The sequence below is a fragment of the Rhinatrema bivittatum genome, chromosome 5, assembly GCF_901001135.1.
Source record: "Rhinatrema bivittatum chromosome 5, aRhiBiv1.1, whole genome shotgun sequence".
NCBI lineage: Eukaryota > Metazoa > Chordata > Amphibia > Gymnophiona > Rhinatrematidae > Rhinatrema > Rhinatrema bivittatum.
The window spans coordinates 366,603,485-366,625,969 of record NC_042619.1 but is presented as its reverse complement, the minus strand read 5'-3'; the positions used below and the strand labels follow the sequence as shown (position 1 = coordinate 366,625,969).

The 22,485-nt window shown below is 44.6% G+C and overlaps 1 protein-coding gene across 2 annotated transcripts in view; it reads left to right on the top strand.

Moving 5' to 3' along the window:
• UBE3A (ubiquitin protein ligase E3A) overlaps nt 1-19,807 on the top strand; it is a 266,472-nt gene extending 246,665 nt beyond the window's left edge. For both annotated transcript variants that reach the window (XM_029604748.1, XM_029604747.1), the window contains 2 exons: nt 1,495-1,638; nt 18,388-19,807. In XM_029604748.1, coding sequence (XP_029460608.1) covers nt 1,495-1,638; nt 18,388-18,508 — 265 coding nt within the window. In that variant the 3' untranslated portion in view covers nt 18,509-19,807. The remainder of the gene's footprint in view (nt 1-1,494; nt 1,639-18,387) is intronic.
• The last annotated feature ends 2,678 nt before the right edge of the window (nt 19,808-22,485 follow it).

The window sequence follows — 22,485 nt, the reverse complement described above, 5'->3', positions numbered from 1 at the left end:
GTGTGTTTGAGAGGGAGGGTGTGTATGTGGGAGAGAAGGAGCCTGCGTGAGTTGTATATATGCACGAGAGAGAGAAAGCCGGGGGGGGGGGGGGGGAGCCTCTGTGTGCTTGAGTGACAGAGGGAGCATAGGTATGTGAGAGCAACAAGGAGAGTATGTGTGCAAGAGAGAGAGGGAACCTGTGTGAGAGGCTTTATGAGAGAGGGGTCAGTCTCTGAGAGTGGATGGCTGGGGGTGGAGATAGTGGAAGGGATTGAGTGTGGAGGAGAACGGAAGAGAGTGGAGAGCAAAGGAGTTGAGGCCTCTGAGAGCAGAGTGAAAGGGGTCTGGCCATGGGAATAAGGAGAGAGTCGGAAGGGATACTCTTAAAGTGTACTTTCAGGAGAATTCTTCTCAAAATAATTAAAACTGCATTTTTGAGTAATAACTTTTCTGTGTTAAATTTTAAATTATTTTGACCAATATAAAATATGCAGAGTTTTGCAGAATTTTAAAGTTTTGTGTGCAGAATTGCTGTGCTGTGTCATACAAGCTTTGACTGTTGAGGAGTGTGATATAATCACACCAGATAACATCAAGGGGCACCCTGCAGCGCTTCTCATCCCACAGTCATGGGAGGGGAAGTGAAGGAAACAGCTTGATCTTCACCTGGAACTGGAAAGAAGCAGCGATGTAAGTGCTGCGATCATTAGACCCGCCCCCCCCCCCCCATGACGTCACTAACATCGGACAGTTAAGACAGCCTCAACACCAGGCGTCGCGCGCCAAAGGGGCTCTCCCCTTTATGCACCCCTTCGTGCAAACCTTTGTGTATATGTAAAAATTTATTTTTATGTTTCCTTTGTTAACTAAGCTGTTTCATTGTATTCGACTAAGGAATTTTTTCCTGCTTTTTCTGTTTCACTGTAAACCGGCATGATTTGCATTTAATGCAAGAATGTCGGTATATAAAAGTTAAAAATAAATAAATAAATAATGGGAATTTTCCATATTGATAGTTCTTGTACCTTTAAGTTCTACAGTAGTCAAAATCACTCTTATCTGGACCTGTTGCCCTGTATAGCATAGCTAATAACCTTGAAGAGGTATGTATTACAGTCTGTCAGTGCTGGAGACGTGCTCAGATCGGAGTGGGAGATCTGTTGTTGGGAAATGGTTGGCCTAGGTTCACAAGACAATTTCTGGATTGGAGGAAAAATACTGCTAGCCTTAAAACTCCTTGAACAATAATAACCTACAAATTCTAGCCACTATATAAGTTAATAGAACAGGAACAGCTGGTAAAGAAAATCTCCTTTTAGCAGTGCGTATGGGTTTGTTTATAAGTATATTGTATGTATGTTTGTATATATATCTATATATATATATATATAGATTTATATATACATGAATTTTATACAGATATGCATTATGCTATATAATCTGAGGCTTGCATCATATGTATACATTGTGCATAACCATTTTAATATTTTCTTCTTTGTCTCCATCAAATAGAGAATTCTGGGACATAGTTCATTCATTTGCAGATGAACAGAAAAGACTGTTCTTGCAGTTTACAACAGGCACAGACAGAGCACCTGTGGGAGGACTAGGAAAATTAAAGATGATTATAGCCAAAAATGGTCCAGATACTGACAGGTAATACCATTCTTGTATTTGTTTTATTAAAAAAGAGCCGAGTTTCTATATAACAAAAACAATTAACATCGATACATATTAAATTTGTATCTTCCTGAACATACCCAGATCAGTCCAGAAAAGTGGACTGATCTGGAAGATGGAGTCAGATGGAGTCCGAGAACAATTAGAACTTTGGACTCTGTTACATAACGAGAGTGCCACCTGCAGTCACTCAGTATTTCTGACTCCAGCGGGTGGTACAGATGCATACCTGCAGTCTTTAGTTATATTTTTTATTTAGTTTGAATTTCATTTTTTGGTTTATGGTCGCATCCTGAGGTGTTAGGCGCCTTCATGGGCCATCCCTCGGTAGAAGCCGGGCGTCCAGGGAATTGGATATTCCTGTCAGGGTTTCGCCTGCCATAGTTCGTGTCTGACGAGCAGGAGCTCATGGCTACTCACCATCGTTTCTGCTACAGCTGCTCCCTTGTCTCCTACAACAGCTTTTTTCTGTGTCTTGGTAAAGTTTAATTAAAAAAAAAAAAAAGAGCTGTTTTCACTGCAGCTAACTGACAGTCTTCAGTGCTGAGGTAAAGAGAGGTGCAGGAGGGACCGGGTCTTTTAAGGCCGGCCGGGGAAGCTGTCAGCTTCCGGGGCTGCGGGTCGTTTTCTGAGGGCAAGGATGAGTTTTTCTCCATGTACCTCATTAACTTGCTGCTTTCCTGCTGGGAGCCTTGCGATTTCACTATAGACAGGCTCCTTTCCCGCGGCACGACTGCTCACGTTTTTTTTTCTCCTCAGCTGGTAGTCTCTTAGCCCTCAGCACGAAAAGTTTGTTTTTTCTGGTCCTGCCTGACTGAAATTTTCTCCACGTCGCGGCTCCGAGCGTTTCTTTTTTTTATTCTTGCCCTTTTCTATTTCACTTCAGATGGGACCGAAAACAGAATCACAGGCCTACCGCACGTGCGGGTCACGCGGTCAGGCGTTAGATGCGGGCTCCTTATGCGCAGCGTGTTCCCCGGGGTTAGAGGGCTCTTCAGGGCTTCTTGCCTCCTCCCTCGGGGAGGGAACATTTGTCTCGCCTTCGTCTTCGAAGGAAGAGGATTCTCCGCCTATTCTAGCCTGATGTTATCACTGGGGGAGGGGGACCTGGAGGGGTTTTCCCAAGAATTTGTCCTCTTTATGCACCAGGCTTTCCTGGCAAGAAAACGCTCGGCGGTAAAGCGGCCCGGTCTCCTGGGGGCAGGTTCGGACCCGCCTGAGAAAAGAGGTCTGGGTTTGGACCCTCGCCAGCGCCTCTCTGATTAGGCTCACCCCATAGTGTATTCTCCCTAGGGTACGCGAGATCCGATCCCAGGGTCTGGGGTGACGCCGACTTCTGGGGTAGTAGGGGCGGCAGACCTGGATCAGCGGCCGGATCCGGCTGATGTGGATACTGATGATCCTGATGAGTCCGATGACCAGGTTGCAGCACTTAAGCCTTTGGGCAGCGGTTTGCACTAGCCTCATGCAGAGGGGCCTGTCTGTGTTGGGTCCAGGAGTCGGCTGCTGGGGCCGGTACGGGTGACAGTGGGGTTCTGCAGTCCGCCCGCCTAGAAGCAGGCATCGCTTATGTTGCAGATGCTTTGTATGATCTGGTGAGGACCTCGATGAGAGGTATGGTGTCTTTGGTGTCAGCACGGCGTCTCCTCTGGCTGTGAAATTGGGCGGTGGATTTGTCCTCAAAGTCCCAGCTTTGTAATCTACCCTTTAAGGACAAGCTCCACTTTGGGGAGGATCTGGATCAGCTAGTAAAGCTGCTTGCCGAATCCAAGGGCAATCGGTTGCCAGAAGATAAAAGATCTTCTAAGAAAGCCTTCCCTCCTCAAGCTAGGTTTCGGGACTCTCGCCGCTTCAGAGCGGGTAGATACTCTGCACCTCCTGCTTCTAAACCTGCTTCAGGGTGCCAGCAGTCCTTTTGAGGGGGTCACCAGCCCGGAAGAGATTCGTGACATCTTGGTGCAGGAAGTAATAAAAACCCCCAATGAAGCCACGAGCACCCATTCCGTCGTCAAAGCTGTCGGAGGCAGATAAATCAACTTTTACACGGAATGGGCAAGAATTACATCAGACCGCTGGGTCTTAGAAGTGATCAAAGACGGGTATGCACTGGAATTCTTGCGCCCGGTCCGGGAGGTTTTTGTGGAGTCCCAAGAGGCCTCACGTGTCAAGACTTCTTGAGCTCAAAGCTATTGTCCCAGTTCCGGAGGCTCAACAGGGATGAGGTCGGTACTCCGTGTACTTTGTGGTCCCCAAGAAGGAGGGCACGTTTCGGCTCATCCTCAGTCTGTAGAAGGTGAACCGTTGCCTTCAGGTTCCTCGCTTTCATATGGAAACCCTGAGGACAGTGATGGCCGCTGTTCGAAAAGGAGAGTTTCTCGCTTCTCTGGATCTCACGGAGGTGTATTTACACATTCCGATCCGGCTGAATCACCAAAGGTTTCTGTGGTTCAAGGTCTTGGGGACAGCACTTCTAATTTCGAGCCATCCCGTTTGGTCTCGCAACAGCTCCTCACACGTTCACCAAGGTGATGGTGGTGGAGGCAGCCTTCCTTCTTCAGGAGAGAATCTTGGCCCACCCGTACCTGGATGACTGGTTGATTCGCGCAAAGTCTCGGGAGGACTGCGAAAGATCAGTGCACATGGTGATATTCGCATTGTGATCCCTGGGTTGGGTAATCAATGTGCAGAAGAGTCACTTGGAACCCACTCAGAAGTTGATTTATCTCGGAGCACAATTCAATACCTTGCTGGGCAAAGTGTTTCTAGCGGCAGACCAAATAGGGAGGTTGCAGGAACAAATACATTCCCTTCTTCGAAGGAACAATCCCACAGTGTGGCATCATCTTCAGGGCCTGGGCTCCATGGCTTCAACCTTGGACTTGGTTCCTTGGGCGTTCGCTCACTTAAGACCTTTACAGCGTGCGCTTTTGTCTTGCTGGCGTTCAGTGTCAGAGCAGTTCCATCTACCAATGCCTCTACTTCCGGAATCCAGAGCCAGTCTGTCATGGTGGCTGTCACTGGACAATCTGGAACGGGGGTGGATTTGGACACTCTGAATTGGCTGATAATCTCCACCGATGCCAGCCTCTCAGGTTGGGGGGCGGTGTGTGCAGACAGGTCCGCTCAAGGGCTCTGGTCGGCGATGGAAAGATCCTGGTCCATAAACCGGCTCGAGACCAAGGCTGTACGTCTGGCCCTGCGGGCGTTTCTTCCCTGGATCCAGGGCAAAATGGTGCGAGTCTTCTCGGACAATGTGACAACGGTGGCATACATCAACCGGCATGGCGGGACTCGAAGTCCTGCTGTAGCACTGGTGGCACGTCTTCTGTTCACCTGGGCAGAGCGCCATCTCGAGGGCATTGCCGCATCCCATGTTGTGGGAGTAGAGAATGTGCAAGCCGATTATCTCAGCCGTCAGCAACTAGACCCAGGGGAATGGGAACTATCTCTCGAGGCGTGGAATCATATTTTCGCCAGATGGGGAACTTCTCAGCTGATAGCAACGCAGGCGAACACAAAAAGAGTTTGTTTTTTCAGCCATCGCCGAGAACAGGGCTTGGTGGGCATAGACACTCTCGTGTGTCCTTGGCCCACGGGGATTTTGCTGTATGCCTTCCCACCCTGGCCCCTCATAAGTTGGCTTCTCCGTTGCATAGAGCGGCGCCTGGGAAGGGTGATTCTGGTGGCGCCGGAGTGGCCACGTCGTCTGCGGTTCGCTGATCTGGTATGCTTGGCTGTAGAGGGTCCACTTCAGCTGGCTCATCTATCGCATCTGCTCCGTCAGGGGCCCATATTTTCGGATCGGGAGGATCGCTTCTCTCTCGCGGCTTGGCTTTTGAGAGGCGACGTTTACACTTGAGGGGTTATTCAGAACAAGTCATTTCCAACCTCCTACAGGCGAAGATGTCCAGCCACCTCTATGGCCTATGTGAGAGTTTGGAAGCTTTTTGAGACGTGGTGTCATCAGCGTTCCTGCGGCCCTTTAGCGGTGCATGTTCCTCGGGTTCTTGACTTTCTGCAACAGGGCCTCGCTAAGGACTTGTCGTTCAATTCCCTTCATGTACAAGTTGCAGGTCTAGGTGCCTTGTGGGGAAATTTGGCTGTTCACTGGCAGCGCATCCTGATATTGCTCAGTTTCTTAAGGGGGTCAAAAATTTGCGCCCTCCCATCCGTTCAGTGTGTCCGGATTGGAGTTTGAATTTAGTCCTGCGAGTTCTATGTGGCGCTCCTTTCGAGCCTCTTCGTGGAGTTTCCCTGAAAAATCTGACTTTGAAAACGGTGTTTTTGGTGGCCATTTGCTCGGCCCATCAGATCTCAGAGTTGCAGGCGCTGTCTTGTCGGGATCCTTTTCTTCGGAATTATGACGATAGGGTATCGTTACGTACGGTTCCATCCTTTGTCCCTAAGTTGGTTTCAGCCTTTCATGTCAAACTGTGGAGATTCCGGGGTTCCCTAACTGGTTCCGGGAGTCTTCTCAGAACAGAGACCTTCATCTTTTGAATGTGCAGCGCGCCTTATTGCGTTATCTGGAGGTTACCAATGACTTCAGACTTTCTGATCATTTGTTCGTTCTCTTTGGTGGCCCAAAGAAGGGGGACAAAGAGTCAAAGGCGACCATATCTCGGTGGATTAGGAAGCCATTTGCGCGGCAGACATAGCCCAAGGGCGTCAGGTGCCTTTGGGTTTCAGAGCTCATTCCACTAGGGCTCAGGCTACCTCCTGAGCAGTGTTAGTTACTGTCGCCTCAGGAGATCTGTAGGGCGGCAGTGTGGTCGTCTATTCACACTTTTATGAAACATTACCGATTGGATGTTAAGGCTTCTGATGAACAGTCCTTCTGGGATAGTGTGCTTCGTGCGGGTCTTTCAGGTTCCCGCCCAGTGAAGGGTGGCTTGGGTACATCCCACTTTTCTGGACTGATCTGGGTATGTTCAGGAAATGAAAATTGGTTCTTATCTGCTAATTTTCGTTCCTGTAATACCACAGATCAGTCCAGAGGCCCACCCCTTTCTTCAGATACCGAAAGACTGTCTTGGTCAGAACCTGCTTAAGTTTATTTATTGTTGAAGCTCCTTTTTTGCAGACATTCATGGAGCAGTTTTTAGCAGTTGTTCGGTCTAGTTTTTGCCAGCAACGAAGTCCGGAAATTTGGTTGGGTGCTACCCTTCGTTATTTAGTTCTGTTAGCATGGGCTTGGGTACAGGTCAATACTGAGTGACTGCAGGTGGCACTCTCATTATGTAGCAGTGCCCAAAGTTCTAATTGTTCTCTGACTCCACCTGCTGGTAGGGATACACAACCCACATTTCTGGACTGATCTATGGTATTTACAGGAACGAAAATTAGCAGGTAAGGACCAATTTTCATTTATATTTGTTTGAAAAATAAAATTTCATTTATCTTAGATTTGATAGTTGTTTCATCCAAGTAAGTGTGGGTAAATAGAGCAGTTTCCAAATTTTCCAGAGTACGAGCAATTCAAAATCCCAAAATTGTCACTCAGAGTTAGATTGGTCTCAGTTTATTTCTCCTTCTAGATTTAATACTTTGACTACCACGTTCATTGGTGACCTCCTGTAGCTTAGAAAGAAGGGTGCAGCTTCTCCATAATCTGTATCTGGTCTGTGGAAGAATACCAATCTAGAATAACATATGTTACTTCAAGCTACTTACCAGGAATTGTTGCAGCAACATTTTCAGCCCTGACTAGCTCAAGGAGCCCTGAGCTCGGAGCGAAACTCAGATCTCCTGTTTTGACACTGTAGAGGACTAATGGCAAGGCTAATAAGTTGCCCATGTTTTTCGGATGCTACATACAACGTTGCAGATTTTAAAAACAAGTAAATTGTGACTGGTTCTCTTGAATGTTAACTTTTTTTGGGCAAGCAAGCCTCTTGAAGGCCAGGTCTTCCATTACAAAGTAGGTCCTAGTACAACGTTTGACTAAGGTAATATTAGATATTAATAAAGTGATTTTCTTCCTTTAATTTAGTGATGGTCAACTCTGGTCCTTGAATGTTGCAGATGTGTCATGTTGTTACAATAGACATTTGAGAGATCTTGTCATGCAACATGTGGGGTACACTGCTTTGAGCCTTATAATAAGTGACAGTTACAAAGATGGTGATTGGTACATAGAACTAGCCTTTTACATTAGATTCCAACTTTGTGATCGTGAGAAAATCACATTCTCTCCTTATCCAGATTATTTTTCATGCATTTGTGCAACAATATTCCTTCCCATATCCAAGTACTGAAATGAACTGTTATGTATGGAAGTTCTACTGCACAGTGTGTACAGGCATGTAACCAAAGAATATCTTTGAATGAAAGCATCTATATATCACCAAATTACTTTTTTTTCCAGTTTACAGCAATTTTCAGTCCATTTGTGTATCTTGCAGACCCAAGTACCCACAGGCCAGCAGTCTGATTTTCAAAGGGAAACTGTCTGTAGAAGTTCCCTTTGAAAGTATGTGAACTGCGGATGTAAAAGCATCTGCAGAATTTGCAGTTGCAGACTCCCTACTGGAAAGTATGTATAGGGAGATATAATAAAGAAATTAAAATAAAACTCCATGAGTATTCTTTGCCAGTGTCACCTCTTTTCTTCAAGGACAAGCAGGATGTTAGTCTTCACATATGTGTGACGATGACAGATGGAGCCCGATGTGGAAAACTTATGTCAAAGTTTCTAGAAACTTTGATTAGGCACTCTGAGCATGCTCATCAAGCCTTCTATTAAGGGTAGTAGCACTGCTACTAGTAAATAATGTAAATATATCCTTAGAGAGGGCATTTTTTCAATTTATAACTTTTTTTTTATTGAGTGTAGCTATTACAAACAAACACGTACAGTGGGCAGGTGTTATATTACATAGCATAACAAGTAAATGTGATAGAACAAAGGGTCACACTACGCTTATTCCCATCCACTTGAGAGGGCATTTTTTTAAAAGGATTTCTGCCGGTAAATGGGAAAAAAAAAACCACTGAAAAATTCTTTCCTCATCCCCTCTGTGGGGAGAAAGCAGAATTGCTTACCTGTAACAGGTGTTTTCCAAGGACAGCAGGATGTTAGTTCTCACACATGGGTGAAATCATCAGATGGAGCTTGATGCGGAAAATTTATGTCAAAGTTTTTAGAAACTTTGACCAGGTACAGTGAGCATGCACAGCATGCCCTATACCACGAGTCCAAGCGGGGTTCCTCTTCAGTCTATTCTTTTCCACGGAGCTGTGAACCTCGCAGTTGATTGAGCTCTTAAACATTTTGGCTTTTTGGCCTAATGGAAAACTTCTTTTTGCGTTTTAAAGATTTTCTTTTCTCTCTGTTCTGTCATTGGGTCCCTCTCGTTGCCTTCCCGTAGTGTCCCCAGTCAGGGTTTTCAACGTCTTCGGGTAAGATTCCTTTCGCAGTCAATTCTCCTGTGGTGGCAGTGCCTCGGTGACGCTGGTCATCGGTGCCCGCCGCCACCATTTCTCCTTCGGCCCTTTTGTTTTGCTCTATCATGGCCATGTCTGGTTTTTGCCGATGCCCCTAGTGCCCACGGACCATGTCGATCACTGATCCGCATGAAGTCTGCATCCTCTGCCTGGGGGCATCGCATGATGTCTCCGAAGGGATGTTGGCTTAGGCTTGACAAGATGGAGCACCTCTTTGGATCAAAGAAGTCCAACCCATCAGCATCTAAGTACCTCTGAGCTGCACCGATGGACACCTCGCCATCGACATCAGCAGGGTCGTCGATTCCATAGAGGTCGCTGCTGGATAGGCTACCAGGGACAGACCACTGTCTATTTCCTCTGTATCGAGGACTCCAGGTTCATCATCTTTGACCTCGGTACTGGGGAAAAACCGGGCCGAGGATCTTGGGAAGACCAAGAAGCATCAGCACAGATTTGCGTCGGTGCTGGGCAAGAGGATGCACCAGCTTTTGCCGCAATGCCTCCAAAGCGACCCTGTGGCAAGGAACACTAGTCCTCAATTGATACCCAGGGTCCATGATGGTCTCCATCGATCCTGGTGCCAGTCGCCGATCCCCCTTGTCAGTCTGAGGCAGATCTGGCCACCCCTCCTTCCTCCCAGTCTGTGTTGACATCAGTAGTGTTCGAGGAGGTGGGGTTGGGTCCAGCTGGCACTGCAGAGCCACGGTCCTGTGGCACCAATGGAACTGGAGCAGATACTGCCCGTTCTTATATCGCTTCTGGAGAAGCTCAGTGTGCTCATCGGTGTGTTACTAACCCAGCTGGCATCTGTTCCTGACTGGCACCAGGGCCATCTCCTACCAGTATGGTGATTGTCACCGGTTCCACCAAGGAGGAAGCTCCACTGAGGCCAGTGGAATCGCTGAGACCTATAGCCCCCATGTCCACTTCCATTGGTACCTGTAGCTCTGGACGTTGGCCGAGCACCTAGGGCCCCATCCCCTGTGACATATAGTGAGGATAAGGGTCCCTGAGATCCTTGGAGGGGTGATCAGATGGAATCTTCCTCCAAGGACTCAAATGGTCTCCCATCAGACCCTTCTCCTCCAGAGGAGCAAAGGAAGTCTCTGCCTGAGGACTTAACTTTCACAGGTTTTGTGAGATTTATGGTGGATGCCATACCGTTCCAGATGTTGAAGGAGGCAGATGCCAGGCACAAGAAGCTTGAGATACTTCAGTTCATGGAGGCTTCTAAGGGAATCGTGGTGGTCCCGATAAATGAGATCCTTTTGGAGTTTCTGTTACGGATTTGGGAACACCCCCTCACAGTGTCTCCTGTCAATAGGAAGGCAGATGGGGGTTTACATAATCCAGAAGGCTGTCGGATTCGATAAGCATCAGCTGTCTTACCAGTCGGTGGTTGAATCCGCTCTCAAGAGGGCCAAGTGCTCTCAGATCCACTCCTCTGTGCCCCCATGGAAAGACCACAGAGCAATGGCTGCTCTTGGGAGGAAGGTGTTCCAAGGCATTAAGCTTATTGCCTGCATCGCTGACTACCAGCTCTACATGAACCAATATTTGTGGAACATCTGGAAGCAGATGCAGGAGATGGCTGAGCAGCTGCCTCAACAGCAGCAAGACATTCATGCTGCTGGTAATCAAGGGTTTGGAGTGTGGAAAACACGAGGTCTGTGCAGCCTATGATGTTTTTGAGATGGGATCGAGAATCTCTGCAGCAGGAATAAGTGCTCGCAGAATGGCATGGCTGTGGACCTCAGATCTCCAACGGGGGGAGGTACAGGAATGACTCACTGACATGCAATGTACAAGAGAGAATCTCTTTGGAGATAGGGTAAAGGATACTGTGGCCCAAGTTCAGGACAATCATGAGCCCCTCCAATAACTCTCTGCCAGCGCTCCGGACCCATCCTCTTCCAGGAGGCCATTGAGGCAGGGGCCAAGGAAGCCCTTTCGCCCAAAAAGAACTTATCGTCTGCTTCCTTGATCTGGCCCTCAACATCAGAGCTCTTGCAGCTGTCCCAGGCAGCAGAGAGCTTCCAAGCCCCAGCCAGCTCCAGGGACGAGGTTTTGACTGGGCTGCAGAGAGTATCAGCTAGTCGCCCATACCCAGACGGTTGGGGGCAGGCTGCTGCTGTTCATGAATAAGTGACCCAGTGTAACCTTGGACCAGTGGGTTCTGTCCATCGTCCATCAGTGGTACCAATTAAATCTATTGGATGTCCCTCCAAATTGGCCTTCGTGCCCATATTGGGGGTCAGTAGTGCATAAGGAACTGCTACTAGCGGAGCACTTCTCCCTCTTAACAGCCAGAGCGGTCAAGCCCATTCCATCATGGTAAAGAGGGCAGGAAATTTACTCCAGGTACTTCCTTATTCGAAAGAGAGCAGGAGGACTTCATCCCATCCTAGACCTGGGGGCCTTGAACAAATTTCAAGTTTCCCTGGGCACCTTGATTCTCCTTTTGCAACAAGGGACTGGCTATACTCTCTCAAACTACCGGATACATACACTCACATTAAGATCTTCCACCGTCACAGGAAGTATCTCCAATTTGTAGTGGGGGAACAGCACTTCCAGCACTGTGTGTTGCCTTTCGGGCTCGCGTCCGCCCCACGGGTATTCACTAAATGCCTGGCCGTGCTCACGGCACACCTCCGCAGGCTGGGAGTGCATGTTTTTTTCTATCTGGATAATTGGCTGGTCAAGAGTACATCTTAGGCAGGGACAGCCAGGTCCATGCACTTGACCATTCGGGTGTTGAAGTCACTAGGTTTCATTCTCTACCCAAAGTCCCATCTCAGTTCATCACCTCAATTGGACTTGCTAGACACGGCTCAGGCCTAGGTTTTTCTGCTGAGCCAGAGGGCTATCACAGTAGTGGCCATTGTAGTGGAAGCTCAACAGAGCCAACAGTTATTGGCTTGGCCCATGTTGAGGTTGTTAGGTCACATGGCCACGACCATCCAATGTTACTCCCTTGGCATGCCCATGTTACTCCCATGTTCACAGAGCCTCCAAGATCTCATCCAAGTCACCCCATCCCTCCTGGACTCCTTGTCCTGGTGGCGGGTTCTTTCCAATCTGGAACAGAGAATCTCCTTTCGAAGTCTTCACACTCAAATTGTGTTAACCACGGATGCATATACCCTGGGGTGGGGAGCTCATGTGGATGGCCTCGGCATCCAGGGCTTATAGTCTGCTCAGGAATGTTCATGTCAAATCAACTTCCTGGAGCTCTGGGTGATCAGGTACATGCTATGGGCTTTCATAGATCGGCTGTCCAACAAAGTTGTCCTGATCCAGACTGACAACCAAATAGAAATGTGGTATGTCAACAAGCAAGGAGGCAAGGGATTGTATCTCCTGTATCAGGAAGTGGTCCAGATCTGTTTGTGGGCCCTGTCCCATGGGATGGTGTTCAGGGCCATGTACCTGGCCAGGACAGAGTATGTGGTTGAGTCGAGCCTTCAGACCCCACGAGTGGTCTCTGGACCAGGAGGTAGCGAATCAGATATTCTGTCTCTGGGGGAGCCCGGACGTAGATCTGTTTGCATCACCCTGCAATAGGAAGGCACCTCAGTTCTGCTCCTTGCACAGGATAGATGGTAAACCAGCCTCAGAGGCCCTCATCTGCCATTAGGGTATAGGGCTTCTGTATGCTTATCCTCTGATTCCCTTAGTGGCAAAGACTCTTGAAGCTTTCCGAGGACAGAGGGACTATAATTCTCATAGCCCCTCACTGGCCAAGACAGGCCTGGTTTCCATTCATTCAGAAGTTGTCCATCCGGAGTCCGATTAGTCTGGGGACCTCCCCAGATCTCATCACATAGGATCTGGGCAGGCTGCGGCATCCCAACCTCTGTGCCCTGTTGCCCTCAGCCTGAATGTTGAGAGGTTAATTCTACAGCCACTCGATCTTTCGGAAGATGTGTCCTGGTGGCTGCTAGAAAGCCTTCCACTGGAAAGTCCTACGGACTGAAGTGGAGGAGGTTTTATGTGTGGTGTGAGCAGAGGGCCCCAGTCAGACAACTACCAACAAGGACTGAATTGCATAGTCTGGGTAAACAAATAAGTGTGGGAGTAGCTTGCTTATTGTGGTGGTTACTACCCCTAAACAGGCTTGATACTTCACTTTGATGCAGCTCCAGCACTGCTATCTACATCAGTGGCGGGGGTGGAAGGACATTAGAACCAAAAAGTTACCAATAAGGGCCCTGACCTCAGCAGTCAGAGTAACAGATAAGTATGAGAAAAATAAGTGTGAAAGCTTGCTGGGCAGACTGGATGGGCCGTTTGGTCTTCTGCCATCATTTCTATGTTAGATCAGTTCTCTTGCCCCACACAAATATTGCTTGATTACCTTCTACACCTGTAGAAGTTGTAGATGGTATGCCCATCTCTGTACAGCCTATAGTTGTATGTTTCATCCGGGGCTTCCTTCAATTGAAGCCTCCTCTAAGGCCTCCTGCCATGTCTTGGGACCTCAATATGGTGTTAGCTCATTGATGAAAACTTCTTTTGAGCTGCTGCGCTCCTGTGACCTGACGTACCTGACCTGGAAGGTCATATTTTTGGTGGCAGTCACTTCAGTTCACAAGGACAGCGAGCTCCAGGCCTTAGTGATTTATCCACCTTATACTAAATTCCAGCATGACAGGGTGGTCTTGCATACACACCCTAAGTTCCTAGCTAAGCTGGTGACAGATTTCCATCTTAACCAGTCAGTTGTCCCGCCAATATAGGTTGGGTATTGCTGTTGCCAAACAGACACTATCCAATTGATTAGCAGATTGCATCTTCTTCTGTTATGCCCAGGCAGGACTGCACCTTGAGGATCATGCCAAGGCTCATTCTGTCAGACCCATGGAAGTGTTGGTGGGCCCACATGCGAGCAGTTCCCGTGGAGATCTGCAAGGTTGTGATGTGGAGCTCTTTCCGCACACTCACATACCATTGCTGTCTGGATAGGGATGGCCGATGTGACAATAGGTTTGGCCAGTCTGTCCTCCAGAACCTGTTCGATGTGTAGAACCCGACTCTCCCAACCTAGGGCCTGTTGTTTGGGTTCAGGCTGTCTCCCCCTCTGTTACCAACAACACTGGTGGTTGTGCCTGTTTGCCGCTGGTTAGGTGTCTTTTAGTCCCCTTTTGTAAGAAAATAACATGCATACTGGGTCAGACCAAGGGTCCATCAAGCCCAGCATCCTGTCTCCCAACAGTGGTCAATTCAGGCCATAAGAACCTGGCAAGTTCCCAAAAACTAAGTCTATCCCATGTTACCGTTGCTAGTAATAGCAGTGGCTATTTTCTAAGTCAACTTAATTAATAGCAAGTATTGGACTTCTCCTCTAAGAACTTCTCCAATTCTTTTTTAAACCCAACTACATTAACTGCACTAGCCACATCCCCTGGCAACAAATTCCAGATATTAATTGTGTATTCAGTGAAAAAGAACTTTCTCCTATTAGTTTTAAATGTGTCACATGCTAACTTCATGGAGTGCCCCCTAGTCCTTCTTTTATCCGAAAGAGTAAATAACAGATTCACATTTACCCGTTCTAGACCTCTCATGATTTTAAACACCTCTGTCATATCCCCCCTCAGCCGTATCTTCTTCAAGCTGAAATGTCCTAACCTCTTTAGTCTTTCCTCATAGGGGAGCTGTTCCATCCTCTTTATCATTTTGGTCACCCTTCTCTGTACCTTCTCCATCGCAACTATATTTTTTGGAGATGCGGCGACCAGAATTGTACACCGTATTCAAGGTGCGGTCTCACCATGGAGCAATACAGAGGCATTATGACATTTTCTGTTTTATTCACCATTCCCTTTCTTTTAATTCCCAACATTCTGTTTGCTTTTTTGACTGCCGCAGCACACTGAGATGAAGATATCAATGTATTATCCACTATGATGCCTAGATCTCTTCCCTGGGTGGTAGCTCCTAATATGTAACTGTAGCATGGGTTATTTTTCCCTATATGCATCACCTTGCACTTATCCACATTAAATTTCATCTGCCATTTGGATGCCCAATTTTCCAGTCTCACAGGGTCTTCCTGCAATTTATCACAATCTGCTTTAACTACTCTGAATAATTTTGTATAATCTGCAAATTTGATTACATCACTCATCGTATTTCTTTCCAGATCATTTATAAATATATTGAAAAGCACGGGTCCCAATACAGATCCCTGAGGCACTCCACTGTCCACTCCCTTCCACTGAGAAAATTGTCCATTTAATCCTACTCTCTGTTGCCTGCTTTTAGCCAGTTTGTAATCCATGAAAGGACATCGCCAACTATCCCATGACTTTTTACTTTTCCTAGAAGCCTCTCATGAGGAACTTTGTCAAATGCCTTCTGAAAATCTAAATACACTACATCTACCGGTTCACCTTTATTGTACATGTTTATTAACTCTTGCAAAAAAGTGAAGCAGATTTGTGAGCCAAGACTTGCCTTGAGTAAAGCCATGCTGACTTTGTTCCATTAAACCATGTCTTTCTATATGTTCTGTGATTTTGATATTTAGAACATTGTCCACTATTTTCCTGGCACTGAAGTCAGGCTAACTGGCCTGTCGTTTCCCAGATCACCCCGGAGCCCTTTTTAAATATCAGGGTTATATTAGCCACCCTCCAGTCTTCAGGAACAATGGATGATTTTAATGATGGGTTATAAATTGTTACTAATAGGTCTGAAATTTCATGTTTGAGTTTCTTCAGAACCCTGGGATGTATGCCGTCCAGTCCAGGTGATTTACTACTCTTCAGTTTGTCAATCAGGCCTACCACATTTTCTAGGTTCACTGTGATTTGGTTCAGTCCATCTGAATCATTACCCATGAAAACCTTCTCCAGTATGGGTATCTCCCCAACATCCTCTTCAGCAAACACCGGAGCAAAGAAATCATTTAATCCTTCCGCGATGGCCTTAAATGAAGAACTTTTGGCTAAAATAGCTTCTTTCACCTCACCTTTTAACCATGCCGGTAATCGTTCTGCCTTCCTTCCACCTTTTCCACCTTTCTTAATGTGTGGAATACATCTAGACTGTGCTTCTAGGATGGTATTTTTTAACAATGACCACACCTCTTGCACTGTCTATTTTTCTCATTTTATCAAAGTTTCCCTTTTGAAAGTTTATCACGAGAGCCATGGATTTGCTTACTGGCACCATTCCAGTCATTCAAATTTGATCATATTATGATCACTATTGCCAAGCAGCCCTACCACTCTTATCTCTCTCACCAAATCCTGTTCTCCACTGAGAATTAGATCTACAATTGCTCCCTCTCATGTTGGCTCCTGAACCAATTGCTCCATAAAGCTGTCATTTATTCCATCCAGGAACTTTATCTCTCTAGCATGTCCTGATGATACATTTACCCAGTCAATACTGGGGTAATTGAAATCTCCCATTATTACCGCACTACCAGTTTGGTTAGCTTCCCTAATTTCTCTTATCATTTCACTGTCCATCTCACCATCTTGACCAGGTGGACAGTAGTATACTTCTATCACTATATTCTTCCCCAATACACAAGGGTTTTCTACCCATAAAGATTCAATTGTGCATTTAGTCTCATGCAGGATGTTTATCCTGTTTCTCTATGCCATCCCGGACATAAAGCGCCACACCACCTCCCGGGTGCTCCTCTCTGTCATTGCGATATAATTTGTACCCCAGAATAGCACTGTCCTATTGGTTGTCCTCCTTCCACCATGTCTCTGAGATGCCAATTAAGTCTGTGTCGTCATTCACTGCTATACATTCTAATTCACCCATCTTACTTCTTAGACTTCTGGCATTAGCATACAAACATTTCAAAGTTTGTTTTTTGTTTGTATTTTCATTCTGCTTTTTAATTGATAGGGATAAGTTAGAATTTTTTAGCTCAGGTGAGTTTTTAGTTACAGGCACTTGGACTACTTTTCTTATTATTGGAAGCTCACTGTAGAGATGCCCTAATTCTAATGCATCGTTAGTATCCTTTGAAGATACCTCCCTCCGAACCATGTGCTGCTGAGCGACTCTCAGCTTTCCCCTTTGTTCTAGTTTAAAAGCTGCTCTATCTCCTTTTTAAAGGTTAGCGCCAGCAGTCTGGTTCCACCCTGGTTAAGATGGAGCCCATCCCTTCGGAAGAGACTCCCCCCTTCCCTAAAAGGTTCCCCAGTTCCTTACAAAACTTAATCCCTCTTCCTTGCACCATCGTCTCATCCACGCATTGAGACTCGGGAGCTCTGCCTGCTTCTGGGGACCTGCACGTGGAACAGGGAGCATTTCAGAGAATGCTACCCTGGAGGTTCTGGATTTAAGCTTTCTCCCTAAGAGCCTAAATTTGGCTTCCAGGACCTCCCTCCACATTTTCCTATATCGTTAGTGCCCACATGTACCACGACAGCCGGCTCCTCCCCAGCACTGGCTAAAATCCTATCTATGTGATGCGTGAGGTCCGCCTGTAGCTAGGGATTCACCCATGTGTGAGGACTACCATCCTGCTTGTCCTCTGAGAAAGCAGAGTTGCTTACCTGTAATAGGTGTTCTCCAAGGACAGTAGGATGTTAGTCCTCAAGAAACCCGCCCGCCACCCTGTGGATTTGGCTTTCTTTTATTTTTATTTTTGTTTATCATAATTCTATGTTACGAGACTAAAGAGGGACCCCGTGTGGACACGTGGTATAGGGCATGCTGAGCGTGCTCATAGTTTCTAGGAACTTTGACATAGGTTTTCTGCATCAGGATCCATCTGATGATCTCACCCATGTGTAAGAACGTAAGAAAATGCCATACTGGGTGTGAGGACTAACCTCCTGCTGTCCTTGGAGAGCACCTACTCAGGTAAGCAACTCTTTCTCTCCCCAGAGGGGATGAGCAAAGAATTTTCGGTGTTTTTTTTTTTTCTGTAGGCAAACACCCCATTTACCGACAGAAATCCTGTTTGAAAATTGCCCTAAGAATAGATTTACATTATTTGCTTGAGGCAGTGTTGCTACCCTTAACAGGGCCTTGGATGTAGAATGCACAGAGTTGCAGTTGCTACTACTCCAAAAATAAAAACTTGCTGGGCAAACTAGATGGACCTTTTTGGTGTTTATCTGCCATCTTTCACTATGTTACTATATTACTATCTGAAATCTTGCTGGTGCACAGTAATGTAGGTCAAGATTTGACTCCTGATTAATTTTGAATGTAATAAGAAAATTCTGCATATCTTACTTCCTGCATTTGGTTTTTTTTCCTATTAAAATATTGCCTTTTCTCTTCCTGCAGGCTCCCCACATCTCACACATGCTTTAATGTCCTTTTGCTTCCGGAGTACTCCAGCAAAGAGAAACTGAAAGAGAGATTGTTGAAGGCCATTACATATGCCAAAGGATTTGGCATGCTGTAAAAAAGAAAAAAAAAAAGAAATATGAATATAACAAAAGGGATAAAAGCAAATTATATCCCTGTCCCAAAAAAAAACATAAGATAGTGAGCTACAAGTAGTCACCTGTGTTTGTGCCTCCCTTGTTCATTGGGGACATTGGGCTGGAACAGCAGATTTCAGCTGCTTATATGAACAAAATCCTTTTTTTTTTTTTTTTTTTTTTTTTTTAAGTGTGAAAGTGTTGCATATTCTTTCACTTGTATGTACAGAGAGGTTTTCTGAAATATTTATTTTAAGGGTTAAATCACTTTTGCTTGTGTTATTACTGCTTGAAGTTGAGCCTTTTTAAGAGTATTTAAAAAACAAAACAAAAAAAAAAAACAGTACTCTCCCAATAAAATTGTTGCCATCACGTGTAGACCGTGTAACCTTCAAGTATGTGCTATTTTCCCCCTATCTAATCAAATCAGGAACTGTACTTTTGAAACTTGAAGTCCTGGAAACAGTGTTTTGCAATTACTGCTGTTCTAGCCCCAAAGAATTTATGTGCAAAACCTCTAGACTGAATAAAGTTGTAAGGAGAACTTGGAATGTTAAACTGCAACCTTGAGAACGTTACTTTAGTCACAGCACAACAAATTAAACACAAATCTCAATTCACTGTTGTCTTCACATGTCTTGTAATATATTGTGTTTCATTAGCAAATTCTATTTCTTGGTATGTGACAGAATAGATATTAGGTATATTGGGGGGGGTGGAGAGGATTTGTTTGCTTTATTTTTTAAAGTTTACTGGGGAAAGTGCATTTCTGCCAAACAGCTATAGGATAAAATGAAGAGAGAGATAGCAAGTTCTTGTATTCTAAATGAGAAGCAAGTGGAAGTGCCCTTAAAATGTAGTATGTTAATTGCCTATTACGTTGACATTTTAAATAGACAATCCAAAGTCTTCCCTACATGTTATGTTAATACTTATTTAATGACTCGTTGTTCTTTTATCAAGGCACATGATCAGTGTTGCAACATAATTCAAAAATGTTGGCATATGTACCTAAAAAAAATTTTTAAATTGTATTCTAATATTAGTTAAGAATTAGACACATAATTGAATACTGAGGTCTATTTATGCTTTATATTCCTAACCTGCATTTAGAAAGTAAATACCAAAATCACTTTTGTTTATGGCATAAAAATGATAGGTTTAAAATTTATGCCATTGAGGAATCATATCCGAAGTAAAGTGTTTACCTTTCCCTGGTCTTCTGTGTGTGTAATGTGAACTTCTGTTGCAATATAAAATAAAGGGATTATGCATTTTTATCTGCAGACATAATTGATATCTTTTTACTGCAAGCGATAGCTAGAATGCAGAGCTGAGCTTGTGCCTTGACAATTGCTATAACTGACTATGACAGATCAATTTGATTTGTTTGAAATTGGCATAAAGGCATACTTTTGAAATCATTTGAGGGAGAAAAATCTGTCTTTCAGGATTTTTAATAAATTCTTACATTTTCTCTAGTAATAGATCAACAGACAACTGTTATGTAACTATAATGCTGAATAAAAACAGTGACTTTTTTCACCATGGTTTAGTGAAAGAAAGAGCGATGATTTCCTTGCTTTGATAAGGTAATTTGGTTATCATATGACTTTATTAGTTATAAAGTATTTTCAGTTGACTTATGTTGGGCAAGGATAATTAAATGAGTCTATGAAAACTTACTATGATTTTACTGAACCTGTTTGATTTGTTCTCAGAATTTTGGTACATGGATTAGTACTTGATATACTTCTGAAGTTTCCCACTTTGCTTGCCAAAGTGGGAAGCAAATTGGGAAAGTTTGTGGCATTCCTTTGACTAGTGTTTTATGAAAGTGCTATCAGAAATTGTTATATCTATGGGGATGCCTTCCTGCTGTGATGGCACAGCAATCTAATTAGATTCTTAGAGAAGCACACAAAGTATGATGGCAGCAATGTTAGTGAGAGCCTCCATCATGTACAGCACAAAACTTTAAATTATTCCATGCTACATACATACATTTTTATTTTGTTTGCAAATTTCCAAGTCCAGTTTCTTCTAATTATAACTGTCAAATGTAAAAATATTGGAATCAAAGTATACCAGTTTATTTGCTTATTTATCCTGGAGGACTTAGTAGTAGTAATAACTAAGATGTGTAACAGATCTCTCTTTAAGGAGGTCAGAGTACAGGTTCCACCATCTACAATAAGTATTTCAAATCCGTTTACATAAAGGGTTTTTTTTAAATCTTCGTTGGGTTTGAGATTCACAGCAGTTAAAAGTACATAATAATTACAAACATCTGCCAATGTAAAAATGCAAAATTTGAAAATGTATATCAATATTTATAATCAGGCTTTCTGTAAATCCTTAGATGTGGTATAAGATAACATTGTTATTTCTACTTGCATTATTTAGTGCACATATTTTTTTATGCAAAATGTCATCATGAACCTGTTCTTATATGAACTGAACAGAAAAGCATTGTTTTTATGTGATGGAAAGCTATATGCAATTTGGTAAATGTCCTATTGGCAAGAAGCCTTTGAAGCAGATCTGTAAGCTCAGCTGTATTTCTCCAAGGACAAGCTGGATATATCAGAATAAGTGAGTGGGTTTCATCTGGCACCAACATGGACTGTTTTCTGAGAATGAATGGAATTTCCCTCATGATCCTTTTTTGTCCGTATTGGCAATTGGGCACATTCTCCTCTTCAGAGGTTTTCATGGTTTTGTCCTCAGTTGGCTTTTCCTCTTCCTACACCTAGTAGTAGTCTTACTTTTATCATTGCTTATTAAATTTTTGGTCATTTCAACATGGTCACTTAGACCTGATTTTTCCTCTTTGGTGTGGCCTTTGTGGAGCTGCCTCAGCCAGTTTTTCTTAATGAGATATTTTTGCTCGTTGATTTTTCATCAACTATTTTCCTCATTGTGTCATAAAAGACCAAGGAACTTCAAGCTCTACCCCCGCTTCAACTTAAAGATGTTCGTTACCAATTTTCACAGCATTTGCATGTGCTGCTTAGGGCATAGTGCATGATGTATCATCGCCTCACAGTTGTCACCCAGGCTCCAAAGACTGAGATTTTAGAACATCTTTGCTTCAAAGCAAAAGTCCTATGCAGTCTCATTGGCACTGAAGGCATAGATATTTAAGCACCATGCAGCTGCACTAATTTCAGATCAGTTTCTTGAAACTGTGGGCTATAATGAATGATCTTAAGGATTTTCAAAGATCTGGTGTCCAATAAAATTGCCCTAACCATGTATTCATGTTGAATCTAAGCAAGTATATAGGAACTGATGCATTTTTTTCTGTGTCAGGAGACTTATTAGCTATGAAACTGGGCTACTTCTCATGGATCAACCCTAAGAACCTGTCAGGAAAAAAGAATATCCTGTCAGACTCACTCAGGTTCTAGACTCCCACGAGTGGTCCCTATTTATTTATTTATTTGAACAGTTTTATATACCGACAACCGTTTGCACATCGTGTCGGTTTACATGTAACTTACTAACCACGGTTATATAGGCATTGCCTTCACAATGAACAGGTCCCTAGATCAGAATGTGGCAAATGAGATGTTTCTTGATTGGGGAATATTGAAGATCTGTTTGCAGTTTCCTTGAACAGAAAGGTCCAGGCCACCTGCTTCAAGAGCAGGTAGGAAGGCAGCCATTGGTGGGCTTATTTCTCATATTTTCCCCTTTTGTTGGAAAATAATGCTGAGCTGTGGGGATTCCCACTTGTACAGCTGATAAATCCTGCTTGTCCTCAGAGAAAGAAAAGTTGCTTCTCTGAGGGCTCTCCAAAGACAGCAAGATAATCGGCTATACAAACCCTCTTCCTTTCCCTTATGAAGTTGAGCAAGTAAGGGAGTCCCACAAGGTGGTGTGCACGTGTAGGAAATTACACACATGCTCAGAATTATGTGGATAGGATTTTCCAGAACTCCATGAAACCATC